Source organism: Symphalangus syndactylus, chromosome 13, assembly GCF_028878055.3.
Source record: "Symphalangus syndactylus isolate Jambi chromosome 13, NHGRI_mSymSyn1-v2.1_pri, whole genome shotgun sequence".
Lineage (NCBI taxonomy): Eukaryota > Metazoa > Chordata > Mammalia > Primates > Hylobatidae > Symphalangus > Symphalangus syndactylus.
In genome coordinates, this window is record NC_072435.2 from 89,646,077 (window position 1) to 89,670,748 (window position 24,672).

The 24,672-nt window shown below is 38.4% G+C and overlaps 2 protein-coding genes across 21 annotated transcripts in view; one reads left to right on the forward strand and one right to left on the reverse strand.

The window, feature by feature from the left end:
• The window catches only part of PLXNC1 (plexin C1), a 160,542-nt gene extending 156,433 nt beyond the window's left edge, over window positions 1-4,109 (forward strand). The window contains exons 29-31 of the mRNA XM_055238457.2: window positions 193-333; window positions 414-488; window positions 1,618-4,109. Coding sequence (XP_055094432.1) covers window positions 193-333; window positions 414-488; window positions 1,618-1,722 — 321 coding nt within the window. The 3' untranslated portion in view covers window positions 1,723-4,109. The remainder of the gene's footprint in view (window positions 1-192; window positions 334-413; window positions 489-1,617) is intronic.
• The window catches only part of CEP83 (centrosomal protein 83), a 207,956-nt gene that overhangs the window by 44,120 nt on the left and 139,164 nt on the right, over window positions 1-24,672 (reverse strand). For 10 of the 20 annotated variants that reach the window (XM_055238458.2, XM_055238465.2, XM_063614259.1 and 7 more), the window contains 3 exons: window positions 9,601-9,704; window positions 6,588-6,777; window positions 4,721-5,362 (listed from right to left, as the gene is read on the reverse strand). In XM_055238458.2, the coding sequence (XP_055094433.1) occupies window positions 5,258-5,362; window positions 6,588-6,777; window positions 9,601-9,704 (399 nt within the window). In that variant the 3' untranslated portion in view covers window positions 4,721-5,257. Of the gene's footprint in view, window positions 1-474; window positions 1,459-4,720; window positions 5,363-6,587; window positions 6,778-9,257; window positions 9,416-9,600; window positions 9,705-24,672 lie in introns of those variants that run through there. The other 10 variants (XR_008650249.2, XR_010114886.1, XM_055238460.2 and 7 more) reach the window with 3 other exon arrangements.

The window sequence follows — 24,672 nt, forward strand, 5'->3', positions numbered from 1 at the left end:
AGCAGTCAGTCATTCAGTCAACAACATTTAAGGCCTACTGCATGAAGCCTTGTTAGCAAGAGGTAAAACTGGTTGGTGGTGGGGGTTCAGCTACATTGGAATATTATAAATTCCTCCCCCATCTTTTTTTTTTTTTTTTTTTTTTTTACTCTTTTGGTGATGGTTGCTTTTTTTTTTTTTTTTTTTCCCCAGGAAGCACCAACTAATAAGCTTCTCTATGCCAAGGATATCCCAACCTACAAAGAAGAAGTAAAATCTTATTACAAAGCAATCAGGGATTTGCCTCCATTGTCATCCTCAGAAATGGAAGAATTTTTAACTCAGGAATCTAAGGTATCATTAGAAAGCAGAAATAAGCTTATATTTGGTTACTTTAAGTCATTTCAGAATCTCTCAACAAGTCTTTCTTTTAGAAACACGAAAATGAATTTAATGAAGAAGTGGCCTTGACAGAAATTTACAAATACATTGTAAAATATTTTGATGAGGTAAGATTTTAAATAACATTGTTTTTAACCTTTGAATCAGGCACAAGGATGTGGTTATAGCATTCTGTCAGTTTCAGAACAGCTCTGGCATCCCAAAAGGCCAGAAAGGGAAGCCAGGAAGCCTGTCTGAGATGGGGGATCCTGGCACCGAGCCAGACCCTGCACATGGCTGCCCCGCTTACAGTTTTATCATGCTGACCACATTTGGACCAGCCTGAATTTACATTTGAGTTCATGGGGCCTACAGTCACAGTGACTCAAGTTAACTTTGATGAGTAAGTAGTGGCCCTATTAAATGGGGTCAGCTTATGCTTGATTGTAATTTGCTAAAAATGAAAGCTAAGCTTGTTAAATTGCCTAGATTCTGTGTTCAATCGTTATATGAAATTATGACATATTTCTAACTTAAGCGACTATTTCAATAAACCATTCTCCTTTATGATTAATTCTCCTTAATCTGGGTTTTTTTCTTTGGAAATTCAAACAGACACATTCATCAGATGCTTTGTTTCCAAACAAATGTTAACTCCCCCTTCCCTGATTCCCCCCCAATCATGCTGGGACAGGCTATCCATGTCAATGGTGAGAATAGCTCACCAATTCCATTTGCTACTTGAAGATGAAGTGAAGCTCTAAGGTAGGGTAGAGGCAATGAGTTCTTAAACATGATAAGCATCCCTCGTTCCAGGGGTCAGGGGAGAGAAGGGAAGCACGAGGAGGGACTACACTGCCCAGATGGGAGGGAAGGGAAGGATCTGTCTCTGACCAGGATGTCCCTGCCTGCTGCATTTAAGGAGAAATACTTGCCTGCATGTTGGCTGCCCAGGAATGCTTGCTGTGCTTGGAATGGCTGTGACATAATGCATAAAGCAGGGCCTTGGAAGCCTGGCCCCATATTTGTAAGCAAATAGTTGGTATTTCTTGCGAGCTTCTATTTTAAGCCAAGGTATTGTTGATCCTGTGATAAGGACTTAGCAAAACAACTTGCAAAGTGAGTATGTAAATGATGGAAGAAAATGTTGGCATCTGTTTCATACAGATTTTACCACTCATAGCATCAGGTATGCAAAAAACAGAATTGTAATGCTAAAACCACAATATCTGAAATAACTGTTCTAATTGTCAACAGATTCTAAATAAACTAGAAAGAGAACGAGGGCTGGAAGAAGCTCAGAAACAACTCTTGCATGTAAAAGTCTTATTTGATGAAAAGAAGAAATGCAAGTGGATGTAAGCACTCTGGGGCCTGGCTTAATCTGGCAAAGTTCTTCAGACGACTTGGGAGCAAAGTGGCTGCTTGAGCTACTCTGTGTCGTTAATTTCTTGTTTGCACATAGGTTCCACTTTGGGCACTGTCTTTTTAAGAGACCAAGGCACATGCACAGCTTTTAGAAAGCATACCAACCATTGTGCCTGTGTGTATACCGTGGGAACCCTTCTGTAAATAGAGTTGAAGTGGTTGTTGCAAACAGCCTCCTTGTTTACAGAGAATACAGGGCCAGTAAGCGAATGTCAGTATTGTTAACTACAGTCTCCACTTAAGCACAATGATATAAGTGGTTTTGTTTGAAAACTACAGCTATGTAGCACTTGTGCTACACTGCACCTCTGCATTGTAAAGGGATACTGCCAGTGCTCAAACAAAATGTGAAATGAGTCATTTGGAAACAAGGTGGGGGTGTTAGGGCAACCTCGAGGATTTGCAGCATTGAAACTTTCCCCAGTAGTTCTTGGAAAAGCTGACCGCAGAATTTGGTAGTGTACACTTAGCATTTGTGAGTGTGTGTGTGTGTTTAAACCAAAAACTAACAAACAGTGTTGCAACATTGTTGAAAGGGCTCGTGTTTTTCAGTGGTCATCAACTGCACTCCATCAAACTCACCTCCATTTCACCAAGGAGCTCTAAAGTAAGGAGAGTGGGCTTTATTTAAATGAACAGCATTTTAACCAGATACTTTGTCCTAATGTATGTTCCTTTTCTTCATCTATTTTTTCATACTAAATGTATTTGATAGTGGACATGTTGGATATTATACAAAAAAATCATTAATTCATTTCTGTTCCAAAACCTTTGATCAGAACGATCTGTGGAAGAGTAACTCCATTTCTATATGAGTGTCTCCTTGCTTTGGATTTCTGGTGAACCCTGTGGTTATGAATACTTGTGTGTGATTTAAAAAAAAAAGATACATTTTACATTTCATCGAATTGCTGTTCACACTGGAGTATTATATATAAATATATATATTTGAGGCCCAAGGCCTGAAAAATATTAGTATACAACTTGGTATCTTAGTCTTACTGTGTACTTTTTGAAAGTATTCCTCGCAGGAGAAAGAATTATAAAATACCCATTTTATTCATGCCTTTCTTTTTAAAGAATTCTCTATCCAGTTATACTGTAGTCTTTTTAGTGCTGATTTTTTATTCCTGAATTTTTGCTGCTCATGACCAGTTTTAATACCACTGTGTTTTCCTTCTATTAAACCAGAAGAAGTAAACAGCATAATTGGCAACCCTTGAGCTTTTCTTGTGGCAGGCACCTTTTACCCTTGGTGCTCCAAATCCCCCATCTAGGAAAGAAATTTTTTCAAGTCAAATAACATTGATCACATATTCCTTGAAATCATTTACCAACACTGTATGGAGCATTAGGATTTAAATATGAGCTTGTCTTAAAGGCAATTACTTTTTGCTTCTGTATTATCTGGAAAAGCATGAGAGAGGTGACACCTCAACAAACTGATCAGAGAAAATAAGCAGTTACTACCCTGATAGGCACCTTCCCAATCCTGTTGCTTTTGACCATTGTCTGTCCAACGGACACACCTCAAACAAACAAAACTACCAAATAGATGACAGATCAGAATAAAGGTGAGAGGTCTGGTCCCCATCTAAGGCTGCTACAGTCTTCAAAGAAGTGAAGGAGTTCATAAGAGAACAACAGTAGGAGAGTTGAGAGCCAAGGGTAGGAGAGTTGCCCAGAAGACTTCCCCTTCTTTAGGGTACTGAAAACTCAAAGGATCAGCTACAGCTTTATCTAAGTATTTACTAAATGCTACATGAGGGTGTCCCTGTCCAGCTTTCTGGCACATGAGTCCTGTGTGGAGAGTTACCTCCTCTTCCAGGGACTGTGCTGTTGGGAACTTTGGGCAAGTCACTTACCTCTTTGTGCCTCAATTTCTGTATAATATTTCTAAGCTACCTCACTGAGGTGGTATGAAGATTCACTAATGTATGTAGCGTGTTTGTCAATCCTCCAGTGAAAAGCACTATCTAGATCACATTTTGGATCACATTAGCCAAATGCAGTAAATGGCCAAATTAGATGTGTGCTGAAGACAATCAGTCACTGGGTCTATATTAAACAGCAACCAGAGCAACAAATGGCAAACAATTTCTATTTTCAAGTTTCTTTGCATATTTTTTTGGTGCAAAACAATTCATTTATAAACTTTTTTTTCTAACAAACACTAGTGTCTACAGCAGCATTTAAAAAATTCTGTTACCTTTTCTGTATTAGGATTTAAAGTCTATTTCTTATTGTATACCTGATTGAAGCTGTTCTTGGAGATGAATGTTTTAAATGTCTATATCCAAAAAATAAACATTTTGATGTAACTGTGGACTGTCTTTTTTTTTTTTCAATTTTCTAGTTATAATAGATTTTTTATTCTAAGTGGCTCCATGGAAATTATTTTTCAGAGATAAGGTGTCACTGTATATGCTGTGAATAAGCAGCTATATTATGTAGTAAGTAAACCTAGTTTGCTAAATGGTGCTAAGGACTGCTCAATTACAATCCTGGCCTTCACTATCAACTGGGACTTTTGACTATGAACACCTTGGGATAATGAACATTCCACTTAATTTGGGAGACTTGAGCTTTGGCCTCATTAACATGAAATTATTTCAGCAGAATTCCTCTAAAAGATGTCACATTAAGACTTCCAATGGGTATAGACCAAAAAAAAATGAGAGCATACTTAGGGACACAAAACACATAATTATTTGGTTAGATCCACAGTAATGGGAAGTAAAGTTAAATACCAACAATGTTGGTATTTAAAGGGACCTGAGTTCAAGTTTTATAATCAATGGCCCCCTTGTTAATACAGCCATAGGATTTAATTATTTGCACTTTATTCTAACAAAGCCAAAATCAGTAGACTGTCATATTGCTAAATATATGCTATATGGTTGATATAAAATTAAACACAATATAGATTATATAGATTAAAAAAATTAAGCTCTTTAATAAATTATGTGCACACAGCTTTTAGAAAAGGTAGCCTTTTGTATATAGATACCTTTACATTCTTTATGCTGACTTTTAAATTGTCATCTTTTTTCAACTACAATTTTTGTATATAGTAAACCAGAAGATGTGTACGGACCCTGTTACTGTCAAGCATCTCAAAGATGAAGAGGGAATTAATGATAGTTATATTTCACTCAAAATGCCAAAACAAATTTCAACAAAGTAAAAATTTTAAAATGTGATTCTAATTAGTTCCTTTTTGTTTTACATTCTCAAACCATTGTCAAATATTCTAAATATCTCTGAGACTTTCTCTTGTAATGCTTCACTTGTATCATCTTAAAATCCTGACAGTCATACAATACAGCATGTAGTAGGTACCTTTTCTTGAGGCACATTCAAGTGTTTTGGCAAACAGTAAAAAGTATCTAAATGCCACAGGTTAAAATGTCAAGTTTTACTGAGTCACCAACTTCACCTCTTTTGATCTGTCTGTTCTCCAAGAACATCATTCTCCAGAAGATCCAAGTTCCTCTAGTTGTTTTCTTTGTGTTGTTTCCAGTTCTTCTAGTCTTTTGCGAAGTAGAGAGAGTTCCCTTTGATGTTGTTCCTCCTTAAAATGATGTAGAGAAAGCATAGCAAAAGAAACTATTAGAAAAACTGTTAGGTAGCAGCCTTGGACTGCCTCTTTTATATATGCCTATAACATCTGGCAAGGAAATGCTGACCACTGTAGCAGTCTAAAAACAGTAGCATGGGCTAAACTACCATCTAGTTTTGCTTCTCTCCTGCCTCAGGCTCTAGCCTTAAGCAAAACCCGTAGTCTGTTCTTCTCTAGGTATAAAATTCACCAGGGGGTGAATTAGAAAATACTAATGCAGGGCCCAGGTATACTTACATGGTAACTTTCCAACAACACTGGTGTTTAACAGCAGTTTATTATAAACAAAGCACTTGGCCTGCGATTCAATTCAGTGATTAAAATCTTCTGTGCTTACGTTATAAAACATAATTACTTATTAATACTCCATCTTCTGAAAAAGAATCAATCTGATTCCTTCAATACCTCAGGGGCCTGATACAATAGAAGGAGCCTAGGTTTTGGATTCAACAGGTTTAGGTTTGAAACTTTGTCACTTATTAGCTATGACCTTATGCAAGTCACTTCACTCTGAATCAGTTCCCTTATCCATGAATTAGGAATAGTAATATCTGCCCTCAAAGCATTTTTCGTTATTAGACATTGCACGGAACATGCACAGTTCACTGTTAGTAAATTCTCAGTAGTAATTAGTATTAACATTATGAATAAGCTACAAACTCTAGGTTACTCAATGACTCAATCAAGTTTCCTCTTTTCTATCGTCCAGTAAGAGATTTCACTCTCAGCACCATCACTAAAGGATCATGATTCAAACTGAATTCAGCAAATTTCTAGGCTAAATGAAAGGGAAGAAGTTAAAACTAGTTTTAAATGTTTATGCCATTTTTGTGGTGAATTTTGAGCACTGACCAAAGTTTTAATTTGAGTTTTATTATGAATAAGCTACAAACTCTAGGTTACTCAATGACTCAATCAAGTTTCCTCTTTTCTATCGTCCAGTAAGAGATTTCACTCTCAGCACCATCACTAAAGGATCATGATTCAAACTGAATTCAGCAAATTTCTATGCTAAATGAAAGGGAAGAAGTTAAAACTAGTTTTAAATGTTTATGCCATTTTTGTGGTGAATTTTGAGCACTGACCAAAGTTTTAATTTGAGTTTTATCACCATATTTAAACATAAAAACCTACAAAAATATATGACCTTTTTTTCCCCTAAAACAAATGTTCATACCTGCATATGAGGAGGAAATGGTAGTTCCATGATTGGAACCATGGCTGATGACTGAAAGCTAACAGGATTGATAGATGCTGTTGGAGGCATGTTAGGAACCAAAATTAGACTTCGAAATTCATTATGTCTTCTCTGTATATCTTTTAGTCTTTTCTGAAGCCTTGTATAGTCTTCAAAAGGAACATTTTGTCTTAAAAAGAAAAATGTTTCTTTAATATGGTTATACCCTATTGAAGCACAGTATGATTCACAGAATATAATTTTAAACTGGAAGAGGATTTCTAAATTATGAGATCTATATATAATATATAGATAAAAAATCTGTTTACCTAGAAAGATAAACAGAAACATGACATAACATCTTAATCATTAGCAATCATTAGCATTGCAGACTATCAACTCATTATAAAGTTTTATTTGCTAATTAAAGATCTAAAATCTTTTGATACTTTGGTACTCACTCCTACCCTCCTACTCACCCCCATTCATGAATCCTGAAACTAAAGGGAGACTCTACACCAAAAGAGTGCCTTATCTTACAGAAAGAATCAAATAAAAATACAGTTCATAGCCCTCAGTATACACATGGGATTAGTTCCAGGACATCCCTCATATATCGAAGCCTGTGCATACAAGTCCTGCAGTCAGCCCTACAGAACCCACATAATGGAAAAGTTGGTTCTCTGAACTGGCAGGTTTCACATCCTGTGAATACTATATTTTCTATCCATGTTTGCCCCCAAAAAAAATCTGCATATAAGTAGACCCATGCAGTTCAAGCCCATGTTGTCAAGGGTCAAGTGTAAAGAAAATGCTGGACTGAAGCTTACAAAATTGCCATTTTTAAATAGGTGAAATATGGTCAAATATAGAGATTTTCACATAGTTCAATCTAATTTTTAAAATGTCAGTGTAATATTATAGTAAGAAATATATATTTGGTCTTTGCCCTTGGTTCCTGGCACACAGCTCCTAAAACTCCGGGAAACTCTGAAGTGATAAGAGTATCTTTTGTATATTAATAAGATAACTGGTGGCTGGGGGCCCCTGAATAGCTTCAGGATGGGGCAGGTCACCAGAAAGACTGAGGCATGATTAGAGGGTTGGAACTTTCAGCCCCACTCTCCACCCCCACCCCATGACATCTGGGAAGGTAAAGGACTAAAGGTTGAGTGATCACCAATGGCAAATGATGTAATCAATCATGCCTATGTAATGAAGCCGCCATAAAAACCCAAAAGCATGTGGTCAGAGAGCTTCTGGGTTGCTCAACATGTGGAAGTGTCTGCAGGCAGGCATGCCCAGAGAGGGCATGGAAACTCCACGCCCCCTTCCTCATACCTTTTCCTATGTATCTCTTTCATCTGACTGCTCATCTATGTCTTTTGTAATATCCTTTCTAATAAGCTGGTTAACATAAGTTTCCCTGAGTTCTGTAAGCTGCTCCAGCAAATTAATTGAACATGATGAGCAGGTCATGGGAACCCCAATTTATAGCCATTTTTAGCCAGTCAGTCAGAAGCACGGGCTACAACCTGGGGCTTATGGCTGCATTCTGAAGTGGGGGGGCAGTCTTGTGGGACTGAGCCCTCTACCTGTGGGATCTGATGCTCAATCCAGGTAGACAGTATCAGACCTGAATTATAGGACACCTAGCTCATGTCCACTGGAGAACTGATTACTCCATGTATAGGAAAAAACCCCAAACATCTGGTGTCAGAAATGTTGTGCTGACTGTGTGAGAATGGGAAAAACACTGGTTTTTCCTAATATAAAAGGTAATCACAAAGGTGAAGCTACACAACTTTAGGAAAAAATGACATGGAGAAAAAGGCTAACTTTCCAGGCCTTCACAGATCATCATCTTTTTGGACATGACATCCAATAATCAAATATAATTTCAAAATCACTCAAAATTCTAGATGATCTGCACCACAACTGGCCAATCTTGAATTGCTAACATTTCAATATTAATGTTTATGGAAGAGGAAGTAAGTTGAATTCTGTTTTAGAAGGACTGAGCCAGGAATGGTGGCTCATGCTTGTAATCCCAGTGCTTTGGGAGGCTGAGGCAGGAGAACAGATTAAGCCTAGGGGTTCGAGGCTACAGTTAGCTATGATTGTGCCACTGCACTCCACCCTGGACAATAGATGAAGACCCCATATTAAAAAAAAAAAAAAAAAAGAATTGAAACAAAATTCAAAATTACAAGCGTGTTTGTAATTTACAAACTGCTACCAAATTAATAAACTAAAGGTGGCCTCCTACTTTGGAATACAGTATTGTAAGGCTGGCACTAATTCTACAGTCTAGAAACCTCTAGAATGTTCTTTAAAAAACAATTGTTCACCTTTTGGTAATAATTGCACCCAAGAACACCAGTGCACATCATAAAACATCACTGCATGATATTATAGGCAGTTTCCATTACAGAAAAATCTATACTTGAATAGCTAAGGTGCTGAAGGCTACCACTAATTCACTAAATTAAACAGATTTTTCTTAACTTGAATCAAATGTGTCATACAATGCCACTACCAACAACTTAATATGACAAATCTCTGCTTTAAAAATGCTGATGATCCTGATTATCAGATGTGCTTGGATGTGACTGCAAAACCCAAAACTACAGCTCAATAATATCTCCACACCAGGAAACCAAAACTGACCTTTGATTCAAAGTTGTAGGCACAATTTTCAGAACTATGCAATAGCTACAACTGTCTTGTTTCAGCAGCAACAACTAACAACACTCCTTGCTACCAAAGCCAGTGACATTTTCTGTTAGTCCCAACCATAAGGCAAACGCCTGGCATGTGATAGAGACCTTTTGGTTTAAAGAAACATTCGGTTAGGGGGTAAAAAAAGGATAGTACATTAGGAGTTATCAAGCTGTTTTAGAAATCTTTTAAATGTATATTTTAAAAGAAAAGAAGGTATGTTATACTTAGAGACAAAGTTCTATGACATCAAAATAACCACATGGGGAAGACACACATACAAACACATTACCTATTTAAGACCTGATTTTCTGTTTCCAATTCTTCTTTCTTTGCCTCCAAGACTTCTACTTTCTCTTGTAGTCTTTTCAATTTGTTTTCATGAAGAGATTTTCTCTAAAAAGAGAAATACGAACAAGTATGTTAATACATAATCTCTTATTTGAACTATATAGAAAATATTTTACTCACCAAAAACTGTATTTAGATATGAATGTTTTCAGTGAATACTAGAAACAAAGATTAGTAGACATGGCTCTTACTGAAAATTGCAAAGATAATAAACCACAAATCTATCTAGTATTCTCAATGTGACAATTAATTATGAATGCCAAACAAAAAAACTGGTGTCAATAATTGCTGCAAAAAAAAAAAAAATCTACAAAGGGAAGGAGTCAAATTTTACTACTGAGTCTGCCTGTACATCTGGTAAGAAATAATGAGCTCTCCATTGTCCCAGAAGATAGCATGTGTTTAAGAGAACTGAGCCAGGTACAGTGGCTCATGCCTGTAATCTCAGTGCTTTGGGAGGCTGAGGCAGGAGGATGGATTAAGCCTAGGAGTTCAAGGCTACAGTTAGCTATGACTGTGCCACTCCACCCTGGACAACAGACCAAGAACCCATTAAAAAAAAAAAGGGGGCGGGGAGCCAGGCGCAGTGCCTTACGCCTATAATCCCAGCACTTTGGGAGGCCGAGGTGGACAGATCACAAGGTCAAGAGATTGAGACCATCCTGACCAACATGGTAAAACCCCGTCTCTACTAAAAATACAAAAATCAGCTGGGTGTGGTGGCGGGTGCCTGTAGTTCCAGCTACTCGGGAGGCTGAGGCAGGAGAATCACTTGAACCTGGGAGGTGGAGGTTGCAGTGAGCTGAGATTGCACCACTGCACTCCAGCCTGGCAAAAAAGCAAGACTCCGTCTCAAAAAAGGAAAAGAAAAGAAAAGAAAAAAGAACTGAAACAAAATTCAAAATTACAAGCATGTCTGTAATTTATAAAGTACTACCAAATTAATAAACTGAAGGATCAGAAAGCTAAGATAGATACGGATGCATCTGTTTAAAAGTTGCCTTTCTAAATCTTAAAAGGAAAAAATGTAAACTTTACAATATACAAAGGAAAAAATTCCTGAGTAAATCTTGTATGGTTTCATTAAATAATACTGAAAAGTCCAGGTAAAATGCAAAAGGAGTATATGGAAAAAAGTAGTATTTTTTTTCAGTTTTTATACACAGGCCTTTTGTTTTTAATAGAAAAACACCTATGATGTTAAAACTCATTTAGTTGCTACAAACCTTTTAGGTATTTTCTAACTCTTTTATAACTGAAGTATAATCTTACAGAAAAATGCATAGAATATAAATGTAAAGCTGAATGAAAAACCACAAAACAAATGCTGGCATGATTTCCTTGTAGGTCAAGAGCACTGCCATGCCAGAAGGGCCCCTACCTTTCCCCCTTCCAATCAGTAGCCCTGTCATCCTCTGAAAAGGTAACCAATTAATTTACTTCCAAAACTATAGTTTACTTTTGCCTATTTTTGAACCTCATTACATAAAATCATAGTATGTATTCTTTTATTAATGACTTTCACTTAACATTGTTAGTGAGATTTATGTTACTTACAGATATACTTCATTCATTCCCACATATTATATTCCACTTAACGATTACTGCTTAACCTAGTATACTCACTCAGTACACCGTTAAGGGTTATCTGCATTATTTCCAGTTGGGACTATTACAAATAACTCTGCTACGAGCATTGATTCTCATGCTTTGATTGTCCCACATCCTCCAACATCACAGAAGGCTTCCTTATGCTCCTGTCTACCCAGGCAAAGGAACCACTCTTCTGGCCTTTATCACCATAAGTATTTATTTATGAATTTATAGGTAGTTAAGGAGTCCATCTGTCTATCCATCCACCCATTCATATGAAAGAAATCATAAATTTATGCTCTTTCGTATCTGGACTTTTTTCTCAACATTTCATCTATATGACTAAGCCATGGTTACGTATTGTCACAGTACTTCTTTTTCATTGTAATGTTGTCATCTATTGTACAAATATACCACATTTTATACATTTTCCTGTTAATGAAAATTTAAATTCTTTCCAGTCTGGGGATATCATAAATATTTTATGAACATTCCTAAACATGTTTTTGGCAGATGTAAGTACCTCATTCTCTTGAGTATAAACCTATGAGTGGGTCATAGTGTATACATGTTTTAGCTTTAGTAGATACTGCCAGTTTTCTAAAGCAGTTTTACCAATTACATTTCCACCAGCAATATGTGAGAGTTCTAGCTGTTCTACATTTTTGCCAGTACTTGGTACGGTCAGTCTTTTAGCTTTTGCATCCTGTTTTGGTGAAATACAGTATCTCACTGTAGTTTTAATTTACATTTTCCTGATAGCTAAAGGTATTGAGCATCTTTTTTTATGCATGTTAGTCATCTGGATATCCCTTCTTTGTGATGTGTCCATCCTAGTCTTTTGTCCATTAAAACTTTTGAGTAACCTGATTCCTACTGATTTGTAGTTCCTTATATATTCAAGATATGAATCATGTGTCAGATATGTATTGCAGATTGACCTTCTCCAGCCTGTGGTGTCATTTTCCTTAAGAGTATCCCTTAATAAAAAGTTTTTAATTTACATAAAATCAATTACATCAATCATGTATTTTATAGTAAGAACTTTTTGCATCTTGCTTATCTTTACTATCCCAAGATCCTAAAATTTTCTCCCAAGTTTTCATCTAGAAGCTTTTTTTTTTTTTTACCTATCACACTTAGGTTATGGTTCATTTTTATCTATGTTGTGAGGTTAGGCTGAGTTTAATCAATTGACTCACTACTGTTTATCTGAAGGAACATCCTTTATCGAAATGCAGTGGTACCTTTAGTGTCAACCTATTTCTGGACTCTATACTGTTCCATTTGCCTGTTTATCCTTATGCCAATACCACACTGAATTACTATAGCTTACATTTAGTGTTGATACCTGGTAGTTTTAAGTCCTCTAGCTTTATTGTTCTTCAAGATTGCTTTGGGTATTCTAGTCCTTTGTACTTTCAGATGAATTTTAGAATCTACTTTCTAATTTCTACAAAGAAACCTGCTGAGATTTTGATTAGAACTGCATTCAACTTATGGATAAATTTGGGAAGAACTGACACCTTAATATTGAATCTTCCAAGTCATGAACATGGTACAGTTTTCCCTTTAGGCATTTTTCAATTTTTCTTAGCAGTATTTGTATTTCAGTGTAGAAGTCATAAACATCTTTCACTAGATTCATTCCTAGGTACTTTATGTATTTTTATGCTATTGTAAATGGCATTTAAATATTTTCTAATTGTGTGTGTAAAGAAAAACAACTAGTATTTGTTACTTGACTTCGTACCTAGAAATTTTAAAAATTCACATTAATTTTAATAGTTTATTGATAGGTTTGACTTTTATGCATGCACAGTGACATCTGTGAATAATTTTAACTTCCTTTCTACTCTTTATGTCCATTTCTTTATTCTTAAAACTTTAGGCTCAGAGGTACATGTGCAGGTTTGTTTTATAGGTAAATAGATTATTTCATCACTCAGGTACTAAGCCTAATACCCAAGTTATTTTTTCTGATCCTCTCCTTCCTCCCATGCTCCACTCTCAAGTAGGCCCCAGTGTCTGTTGTTCCCCTTTGTGTCCATGTGTTCTCATCATTTAGCTCCCACTTATGACAATGAAAACATGCAGTATTACGTTTTCCTTTCTTGTGTTAGTTTGCTAAGGATAATGGCCTCTTGCTCCATCCATGTACCTGGCAAAGGACATTATCTCATTCTTTTTTAAGGCTGTATAGTATTCCATGGTGTATATATGCCACATTTTCTTTATCCAATCTTCTATTGATGGGCATTTAGGTTGATTCCATGTCTTTGCTATTGTGAATAGTGTTGCAATGAACATATGCATGTGTCTTTATGGCAGAAAGATTGATATTCCTTTGGGTATATTTACCCAGTAATGGGATTGCTAGGTCCAATGGTAGTTCTGTTTTTAGCTCTTTGAGGAATTACCACACTGCTTTCCACAATGGTTGAACTAATTTACACTCCCACCAACAGTGTATCAAAGTATTCCCTTTTCTCCACAACCTCGCCAGAATCTTTTTTTATTTTTTAATAGCCATTCTGACTGGTGTGAGATGGTATTTCATTGTGGTTCTGATTTGCATTTCTCTAATGATCAGTGATATTGAGCTTTATTTCATATGCTTGTTGGTCACATGTATGTCTTCTTTTGAAAGTGATCTGTTCATTTCCTTTGCCCACTTTTGATGGGGTTGTTTTTATCCTGTAAATTTAAGATGCTAGATAGACCTTTGTCAGATGCAGATGCATAACTTCTAAATATTGTCTCCCATTCTGTAGGTTATCTATCTACTCTGTTGACAGTTTCTTTTGCTGTGCAGAAGCTCTTAAGTTTAATTAGAACCCATTTATCAACTTTTGCTTTTGTCGTGATTGCTTTTGGCATCTTCATCATGAAATCTTTGCCAGTTCCTATGTCCTGAATGGTATTGCCTAGGTTGTCCTCCAGTGTTTTTACAGTTTTGGATTTTACATTTAAGTCTTTAATCCTTCTTGAGTTGATTTTTGCATATGGTGTAAGGAAGAGGTCTAGTTTCAATCTTCTGCATATGGCTAGCTATTTATCCCAGCACCATTTAATGAATGGAGTGTACTTTCTCCCATTGCTTGTTTTTGTCAGCTTTGTTGAAGATCAGATGATTGTAGGTGTGAGGCCTTAATTCTGGTTACTCTATTCTGTTCCATTGCTTTATGTGTGTTTTTGTATCAATATCATGCTGTTTTGGTTATTGTTGCTCTATAGTATAGTTTTAAGTCAGGTAGCATGATGCCTCCACGTTTTTTGTTGCTGCTTGGCATAGGATTGCTGTGGCTATTTGGACTCTTTTTTGGTTCCACATGAATTTTAAAAGTTTTTTTTCTAGTTCCATGAAGAATGCCATTGGTAGTGTGATAGAAATAGCACTGAATCAATAAATTGCTTTTGGCAGTATGGCCATTTTAATGATATTGATTCTTCCTATCCATGAGCATGGAAAGTTTTTCCATTTATTTGTATCATCTCTGATTTGTCTAAGCAGTGTTTTGTAATTATCATTGTAGAGATCGTTCACCCCCGTTTAGCTGTATTCCTAGGTATTTTATTCTTTTTGTGCAATTGTGAATGGGATTACATTCCTGATTTGGCTCTCAGCTTGGCTGTTGTTGGTGTACAGGAATGCTAGTGATTTTTGTACATTGACTTTGTATCTTGAAACTTTGCTAAAGTTATCAGCTGAAGGAGCTTTTTGGATTGAGACTATGGGGGTTTTCTAAACATAAAATCATGTTGACTGCAAACAGGAATAGTTTCACTTCCTCTCCTCCTATTTGGATGCCCTTTCTTTCTTTCTTTCTCTTGCCTAACTACTCTGGCCAGGACTTTTAATACTACGTTGAATGGGAGTGATGAGAGAGGGTATCATTGTCTTGTGCTGGTTTTCAAGGAGAATGCTTCCATATTTTGCCCATTCAGTATGATGTTAGCTGTGAGTCTGTCACAGATGGCTCTGACATTTTGTAGTATGTTCCTTCAATACTTATTGAGTTTTTAATAGAAAGGGATGGTGAATTTTATCAAAAGCCTTTTCTACATCTATTGAGATAACCATGTGGTTTTTGTCTTCAGTCCTGTTTATGTGATGAATCACATTTACTGATTTGCACATGTTGAACCAACCTTGCATTCCAAAGATAAAACCTACATAATCATGGTAGATTAGGTTTTTGATGTGCTGCTGGATTCGGTTTGTAAGTATTTCATTGAGGATTTCTGCATCAATGTTCATCAAAGATATTGGCCTAAAGTTTTCATTGTTGTGTCTCTGCCAGGTTTTGTTATCAGGACAATGCTGGCTTCACAGAATGATTTGGGAAGGATTTCCTGCTCCTCTATTTTTTGTTAACAGTTTCAGTAGAAACAGTACCAGCTCTTCTTTGAACATCTGGTAGCACGTAGCTGTGAATCCATCTGGTCCTGGGCTTTTTTTTGGTTGGCAGGTATTTACCACTGCCTCAATTTCAGAACTCATTATTGGTCTGTACAGGGAATCAACTGCTTCCTGGTTCTATCTTGGGAAGGTGTATGTGTCCAGAAATTTATCTCTCTTCTAGCTTTGTTAGTTTGTATGCAGAAAGGTGTTCATAGTTGTCTGTGACGGTTGTTTGTATTTCTGTGGGGTCAGTGGTAACATCCCGTCATTTCTAATTGTGTTTATTTGGATCATCTCACTTTTCTTCATTAGTCTAACTAGTGGCCTAACAATTTTTCAAAAACGCAACTCCTGTATTAATCTTTTGAACGGCTGTTCATGTTTTGATCTCCTTCTGTTCAGCTCTAATGCTAGCTTTGGGTTGGTTTTCTCTTGGTCCTCTCATTGTTTTAGTTGTGCTGCTAGGTTGTTAATTTGATATCTTTTTAACTGTTTGATGTGGGCATTTGGTGCTATAAATTTCCCTCGTAACACTGTCTTAGCTGTGTCCCAGAGATTCTGGTATGTTGTATCTTTGTTCTCTTAGTTTCAAATAACTTCTTGATTTCTGTCTTAATTTCATTATTTACTCAAAAGTCATTCAGGAGCAGGTTAACTTCCATGTAAATGGTTTTGAGCAATTATATTTTTAGTCTTGATTTCAATTTTTATTGTGCTGTGTGTTTGGTATTTCAGTTCTTTTGCATTTGCTGAGGATTGTTTTATGTCTGATTGTGTGGTCAATTTCAGAGTATGTGCCATGCGGCAATACAGAGAATGTATATTCTGTTGTTTTTGGATGTAGAGTTCTGTAGAGGTCTATCAGATCCATCTGGTCCAATGTTAAGTTCAGGTCCTGAATATCTTTGTTAACTTTCTTCCTCAATGATTTAATACTATCAGTGGAATGTGGAAGTCTCACACTATTATCGTGTGGGAGTATAAGTCTCTTTGTAGGTCTCTAAGAACTTGCTTTATGAATCTGGGTGCTCCTATGTTGGGTGCATATATAGTTAGGTCTTCTTATTGAATTGAACCCTTTACTATTATGTAATCCCTTGTCTTTTTTGATTTTTGTTGGTTTAAAATGTTTTGTCTGAAACTAGGATTGCAACGCCAGCATTTTTCTGATTTCCATTTGCTTGGCAGATGCTCCTCCATCCATTTATTTTGAGCCTATGGGTGTCATTGCATATAAGATGGGTCTCTTGAACACAGCATATCATTGGGTCTTGCTTTTTTATCCAGCTTGCCACTCTGTGCCTTTTCAATGGGGGCACTTAGCCCATTTATATTCAAGGTCAGTATTAATATGTGTGGATTTGATCCTGTCATTGTGTTGCTAGCTGGTTATTAGGCGGGCTTGTGTGGTTGCTTTATAGTGTGGCTCATCTGTGTACTTAAGTGTGTTTCTGTATTGGCTGGTAACCATCTTTTTTTTTTTTTTTTTAAGCTCTCTCTCAGCAGAATCATGGCAACCCTCCTTCTATATTTAGTGTTCCTGTCAAGATCTCTCGTGAGATGGGTCTCCATTTTACAAGCATTTGCTTATCTAAAACTCTCTCAGTATTTGCTTATCTAAAAAGGATCTTATTTCTCCTTTGTAGAGGAAGGTTAGTTTGGCTGGATATGAAATTCTTGGTTGAAGATTTTTTTAAGAATGTTGATTATAGGTCCCCAGTCTCTTCTGGCTTGAAGGGTTCCTGTTGAGAAGTCAGCTGTTAACCTGGTGGGGTTTCCTTTGTAGGTGACCTGCCCTTTTTCTCCAAGTGCCTTTAATATTCTTTCATTTTGACCTTGGAAAATCTGATGATTATGTGTCCTGGGGATTATCTTCCTGTGTAGAATCTTGTTTTCTATAGTTCCTGTTGGTCTCTCTACTGAGGCTGGGGAAGTTTTCTTGGACAATATCCTGAAATATGTTTCCTAAGTTGTTTACTTTCTCCCCAACCCTTTCAAAGAGACCAAATTTGTAGATTTGGTCTCTTTACATAATCTCATATTTCTTGGAAGTTTTGTTTATTCTTTTCTATTCTTCTTTCTTATTTTTGTCTGACTATCTTACTCCAAAGAGCCAGTATTCAAGTTCTGAAATTATTCAGCTTGGTCTCTCTCTTCTGCTGTTAATACTTGTGATTGCATTGTGACATTCTTGTGTTTTTCAGCTCTATCAGATCAGTTAGGTTCTTTTTTATACTGGCTATTTCGTCTGTCAGTGCCTGTATCATTTTATTGTGATTCTTAGTTTCCTTGGATTGGGTTTTGCCATTCTCCTGAATCTTGATTATCTTCATGCCTATCCATATTCTGAATTCTATTTGTGTCACTTCAGCCAACTCAGCCTGGTTAAGAACCCTTGTTGGAGAACTAGTGGCCATTTGAGTTGACACTCTGACCATCTGAGTTGCTACTCTGACCATCTGAGTTGCTAGAGTTCTTCTGTTGATTCCTTCTGTCCGATGGTTACATCTCTGCGTGGGGGTGTTCCTTTAACTGCTGGACTGCCTCTGATTGAAGTGGTCAGGCAAGCTCAGGGTAGTTGTGCTAGAGTTCCAGGTTGGGTGACCCTGCCCAGGGAGGAGAAGTGAGGACTGGGACTTACATAGAGAACAGTCTGGTCACTTTTCTGAGGTGGGTGCTTTGTGTTGGGCATCTGTACCAGCCCCTGGTCCCCACAGACTCTCCAGAACCTGGAGGCAGTAAGGGTGAGGGCTACGAGACAGCAAAGATGGCAACCCATCACTCCCACTAGGAGCTCTGTCCCAGACAGTAACAGAGCTGCTACTGGCTTGATGGCCCTGGTGGGGATGGCTGGAGATCCAGGTTGGGAGGACCTGCTCGTTGAAGAGATATAGAATCAGGGACCCAAGTAACAGTCTGGCCACTTTTCCATAGGGCTGCTACAGTATGCTGGGGGTCCACTCCCTTTTCATCTTAAATTTTCCAGTACCTGAAGATATCAACAAGGAAGTCTGTGAAACAGCAAAGACGGAGGACTGCCCTTCTCTCTGGGAACTCTGTCCCAGGGAAGCACAGACCTGTTGCCAGCAGAACACACTAACAGGAGGTGGCTAGAGACCTCGGTTGGGAGATCCTACCTAGTGAGGAGTAACAGGATCAGGGACCCACATAAAAAAGCCATCTGGCTTTTTCCATAGGGTAGCCATGCTTTGCTAGGGGTCCACTCCAGCCCCTAGTCACCTCAGACTCTCTAAAGCCTGAAGACGACAGCTAAGGCTGCTAAATAGCAGAAGTGGTAGTCCACCCCTCTCTTTGGGAGCTCTGTTCCAGGGAGGTTTGAAACTGTTGCTAGCCAAAAAACACTGGAGCAGGTGGCTGGAAACCCTGGTCAAGAGGTCCCGTCCACTGAGGAGGAATGGGATTAGGGATTCACGTAAAAAAGCAGTCTGGCCACTTTTTCATAGAGCAGTTGTGCTGTGAGGGGTTATCCTTGAGAACAGTTGCTTTAGACTCTCCAAATCCCAAAGGCAAAGAGATAAGGCTGCAAAACAGCAAAGCTGACAGCCCGCCCCTCTCTCTGGGAGATCCATTCCAGGGAGGTTTGAAACTGCTGCTGGCCAGAAAACACTGGTGGGGGTATGGTTGTAGACCTCAGTCGGGAGATTCCACCCAGTGAGGAGAAATGAGATCCAGGAGCCACATGAGAAAGCAGCCTGACCACTTCTCCTTAGAGCTGCTGCTCTGTACCAGGGAATCACTCCAGTCCCTAACCATCTCAGACTCCCTAGAGCCCAAAGGCAACAATGGCTAAGAATGTGAAACATCAAAGATGACAGCCCCATCCCTCCCCCTGGGAACTCTGTCCCAGGGAGGCTTGGAACCACTGCCAGCTGGAAAACACCAACAAGCGTGACTAGTGACCCTGGTGGGGAGGTCCCCCACCCATTGAAAAGCTGGGTCCGGGACCTGCATAAAAAAGCAGTCTCGGTGCTTTTCCATAGGGTGGCTGCACTGAAGGCAATAGCTAAGGCTACAAAACAGCAAAGATGGCGGCCCACCCTCCCTCTGGGAGCTCCATCTCAGAGAGGTGTAACACTGCTACCAGCGGCTGGCTAGAGTTCCAAGCTAGTGGGTCTTATCCTGCAAGGTGCCATGGTAGTGGGTCCTGCAGACTATCACTGCTCTATCCCCTGGATTCAGCCTCTTTCCTAGGGGTACGTACAGGGGTCTAACATCCCGCTTGGCTGGAGTTGCAGTTGCTTTTGATGGGAAACCTGGGTATCCAAAGCTCCCAGGGCTCTATGTGTATCTGAGCGGCTGCATTGCTGAGACTCCACGTAATTCTGTGTATCAGGCTGCAGACTCTGGTGGAGTGGGCTCACAAGGGGATCTCCTGACCTGTGGGTTGCAAAGATCCAAGGGAGAAGCCTGGGTCGCTGGGGTCACTCACTCACTCACCACTTCCCTGGGAAGAGGAGGCTCCTCTGGCTCTGTGTCACTCCCAAGTGGGTGATTGTCCTGATTGCTTTTCTCCATTCTTTCTGGGTCAAGTTGTTTTCTTGATGAATCCCAATGCATGTACCTGGATGATTCAGTTGAAGGTGCTGTATTTACTTACTCCTTCTATTTCTCTCCATGAAAGTGGCACACACTAGCTGCTTCTATTTGGCCATCTTGGCCAGCCTCCCCCTCCATTTCCTTTTCTTGCCTTATTACACTAACTAGAACCTCCGATAAAATATTAAACAAAATGGTGACAGTAGACATCTGTTCCTGACCTTGGGTAAGTAAGGGGAAACAGTCAATATTTTTAATCAGTGAGTATGATGTTAGCTGCAGAATTTTTATAGATACCATTTATAAGATTGAAAATTCCCTTCTGTTCCCAGTTTGGCAAAAGTTTTTATCATGAATGGGTATTGCATGTTGTCAAATTATGTTTCTGTGTCTCTTAAGATGATCACAATAGTTTTCCTTCTTTGTTGTTATGGTGTTGAATTACACTGAACAATTTTGCATGTTAAGCCACCTACATTCCTAGAATAAAACCTAAATGCTCATGATATATTACCATTTTTCTATATCACTAAATTCAGTTTGCTAATATTTAAGATTTTTACATGTTTATAATGCAATTTTTCTTATATTGATTGTATCAGGTTCTAACCTTATAAGTGGAGATGCGTTTCCTCCTTTTCTATCATCTGGAAGAATCTGCATTAAGATTAGTATTAATTCTTCCTTAAGTATTTGGAATAATTTACCAGTGAAGCCAAATGAGGCATTTCTTTGTGGAAGGTTTTTAACTAAAGATTTCATTTCATTAATAGATACAGGACTATCCAAATGACCTAATTCTTCTTATATTAGGTTTAAGATGTTCTTAAAGAAATGTATTCATTTATTCTAAATTGCATGATTAATTAGCATGTTTTTATACTATTCCTTTTGTTTTAATATCTATGTGCAGATAGTTCATATCTATAGATATCCCTTTTTTCATTCACTACATTGTTCATTTGTGGCTCTAATCTCATCTCATCTACTTTGTGGGGAGTCTGAGGACAATCAGTCTTGCCAAGGCTTTATCAATTTCATAATCTTTTTAAAACCAACTCTTGGCATTTCTGTTTTCCTCATTGTACATCTTCTGTCTCTGTCACTGATTTGTGCTCATCTCTTGATGATGGTGATGTTGTTTGCTATTAAATCTATCCATTGAGTTAATTATTGTTATTGTATTTTTTTAGTTCTAAACTCATCTTTTTTACTGCTGATCTGTAACCTGGACTACTAAAATACGGTTTCCCTGACTCCTATTCTGCCCCTCTACACAACAGCCAGAGATTCTTCAAAAATGTAATTCAGATATCACTTCTCAATTCAAAAACCTCCAGTGTGTTCCCACCTTAACTGAGAATAAAAGCTGAAGTCATGGCATAAATTTGGCCTCCTACTATACCTCTTTCCATTCTAGCTCCCTGGGCCTCCTGTGTTCCTTCAACATACCAAGCAGATTCCTGCCTCTCTTGTACTTGCTATTCCCTCTGTCTGGAACACCCTTAACCTTACATATAACAACACGGCATCCTCCCTCCTTTCCTTCAGTCTCTGCTCCAATGTTACCTTACCAGAGAAGCCTTGCCTGACCACCTACATAAAACAGCACCCCCTACTCCTGTCAATTTTCTGTTGTTTTTTTTTTTGAGATGGAGTCTTGCTGTGCTGCCCAGGCTGGAATGCGCTGCCACCATCTCAGCTCACTGCAACCTCTGCCTCCAGGGTTCAAGCAATTCTCCTTGCCTTAGCCCCCTGACTAGCCGGGATTACAGGTGCCCGCCACGATGCCTGGCTAATTTTTGTAGTTTTAGTAGAGATGGGGTTTCCCCATGTTGGCCAGGCTGGTCTCAAACTCCTGACCTCAGGTGATCTGTCTGCCTTGGCCTCCCAAAGTGCTGGGATTACAGGAGTGAGTCACCGTGCCCAGACTATTCCTGTCAATCTTCCTCTTAGTACTCACCTCCACCTGATAGTATTTCTTTATTCTATGTCTCCTAACAAACTACAATGTAAACTCCTCGGTGCAGGGTCTTTGTTTACTTCTGTACTCCAGTGAATGAGTAAGTACCTGATACATAATAGATGCTTAACAGATATGTTGAGTAAATTGGATAAATGAATACAGATAAACCTTGTAAGGAAGACATTCTGACCAAGGATGTTAGTAATAGCAATGAAAAGAAATATGGGGTGCGGGAAAATTTGAGAGGCATCATAAAGGAAGAATTCATAGGCTTTATGACTTCTTATTTTAGGTTGAATAATGTCTCCCAAAAATTCATGGGCACCCAGAATGTGACTATGGTATAAGAAGAAATATATTTGGTCTTTGTCCCCAGATCCTGGTACAAAGCTTAAAACCTGTGGAATTGTATAAGTGATAGGAGTGGTTTTTGTATAATTCTTAACAAGTCCCTTTCAATCATACCTGAGTTGATGTTAATGAGGTAACTTAGAGTTGAGATCCCTAGATAGCCTAAGGATGGGGGCTGGTCACCAGAAAGACCAAGTGATTAGATGGTGAATGCTTTCAGGTTCACTCCCCTGACCCGTAGGAAGGGGAGGGGGCTGGAAACTCTTCAACAATGAGATTTTGAGAGCCTCCGGGCTGGTGACCACATTGACTTGCTGGGAGGGTGGCTCACACAGAGAGGGCATGGAGGCTCTGCACCACAATCCCTGACCCCCAACACCTTGCCCAATGCATTTCTCCCATTTGGCTATTCCTGACTTTTATCCTTTACAATAAACTGGTAAATACAGTGTTTTCCTGAATTTTGTGATCCATTCTAGCAAATTATCAAACTGGAGGAGGGGGTCATGGGAACCCCTAAGTTAGTCAGTCAGAATATAGGTGACTCAGACTTGCAACTGGTGTCTGCAGTTGGGGCAGTCTTGTGGGACTGAGCCGTTTAACTTGTGGGATCCGACTCTAACTCCAGGTAGTTTCAGAATTGAATTTTTGGACACCTGGTTGGTATCCAGAGAACAAAGAAATGATTGCTGGTATTGGAAAACACCCCAGAGTAACCTTATTTGGAAATAGGGTCTACAAATGTAATCAAGTTAAGATGAAGTTAGATTGGATTAGAGTGGGCCCTAAATCCACTATGACTGGTGTCCTTACATAAGAGGAGTGAAATCTGGACACAGAGCTGCAGATACACAGGGAGACCATCATGTAAAGACAAGGCAGAGACTGGAGTGATGTGCCTGTCTAAAACCCAAGGAACCCCAAGGATTACCAGCAACTACCAGAAGCTAGACAAGGGGCATGAAAAAAGATCCTCCTCCAGAGGCTTTTGAAGAAGCATGCTCCTGCTGGCACTCTGACTGTAGATTTCTAGGCTCCAGAACTGTGAGAGAATAAGCTTCTGTTGTTTTAAGCCACAAGGTTTGTGGTAATTTGTCATAGCAGCCCTAGGAAACTAATATAGTGCCTGACTAAATTTGGTGATAAGGCAGACCTCAGGATGAATCACAGGTTTGAAGCTGAAGTGACTGCAAGAATAACTTCTACTGAAAGAAATGGAAAGTCCAGAGGGAAAATTAGTGGAAAGGAATGATTCTAATTTTTACTTGAGTGGTCCAACACAATCACAGGATAGTCAAATCGATGCCTTAGTGTTATAAACATTATGACACAAAGGACTAATAGAACAATTAAAAGAATATAGATATAAGAATTAAGGCTGGGATTCCCCTTTTGCCACCTTCTAGTCAAATCCAATTAACTTTTTTTCAATGATCATGTTAATGACCATTTATCTTTAATACCTTTCTTTACCTTTGGTTCCCATAACATCACAATATAGCTTCTACCTCTGTTCATCACCACACCTAGCTCCTCGTTCTAAGTAAACAGTATTCTTCAGCGATCTGCAAAATCTTGAGTTTCTAATTATATTTCTCTAATTTGAATTATTCATCTCTGTACTTCACATTCTATTATTTCTAGTTACCTATATCTTTACTTAAGGGTCTACGTCATGTCTACATGGATGCACCGCCATCATTTCCTATCTGACATGTGTTTTGTATCTTTCTACTCAACTGACATTCTTCAATCCATTATAATAACTCCACTTACATCTTCTCACAGCTAAAATACTTGGTAGTTTTCTTTCTTATTTACCAATATATTCTGCCATTATTTTTTCCTTTGAAATACCTCTGGCAGTCACCCTTTACTTTCATTCCTGTATTCCAAGCCCCAATTCTAGACTTCTTACCTCACTTTAAGTTTACTATAACAGCTTCCTAACTGGTCTCCTTGTCTTCAGACTTTTTTCTGTCTAGCATAGTGGTTCTCAAAGTTTAGAGTCCACATAAATCACCCAGGAGTGACTAGTGGGATTATTTAGGTGTTTCTTGCATGTTATCTTATTTCTCCAACAAGATTATATAGTTATCAAAGCCAAGGAGTAATCATGGCTTCTATTTCCCCCCAGTGTA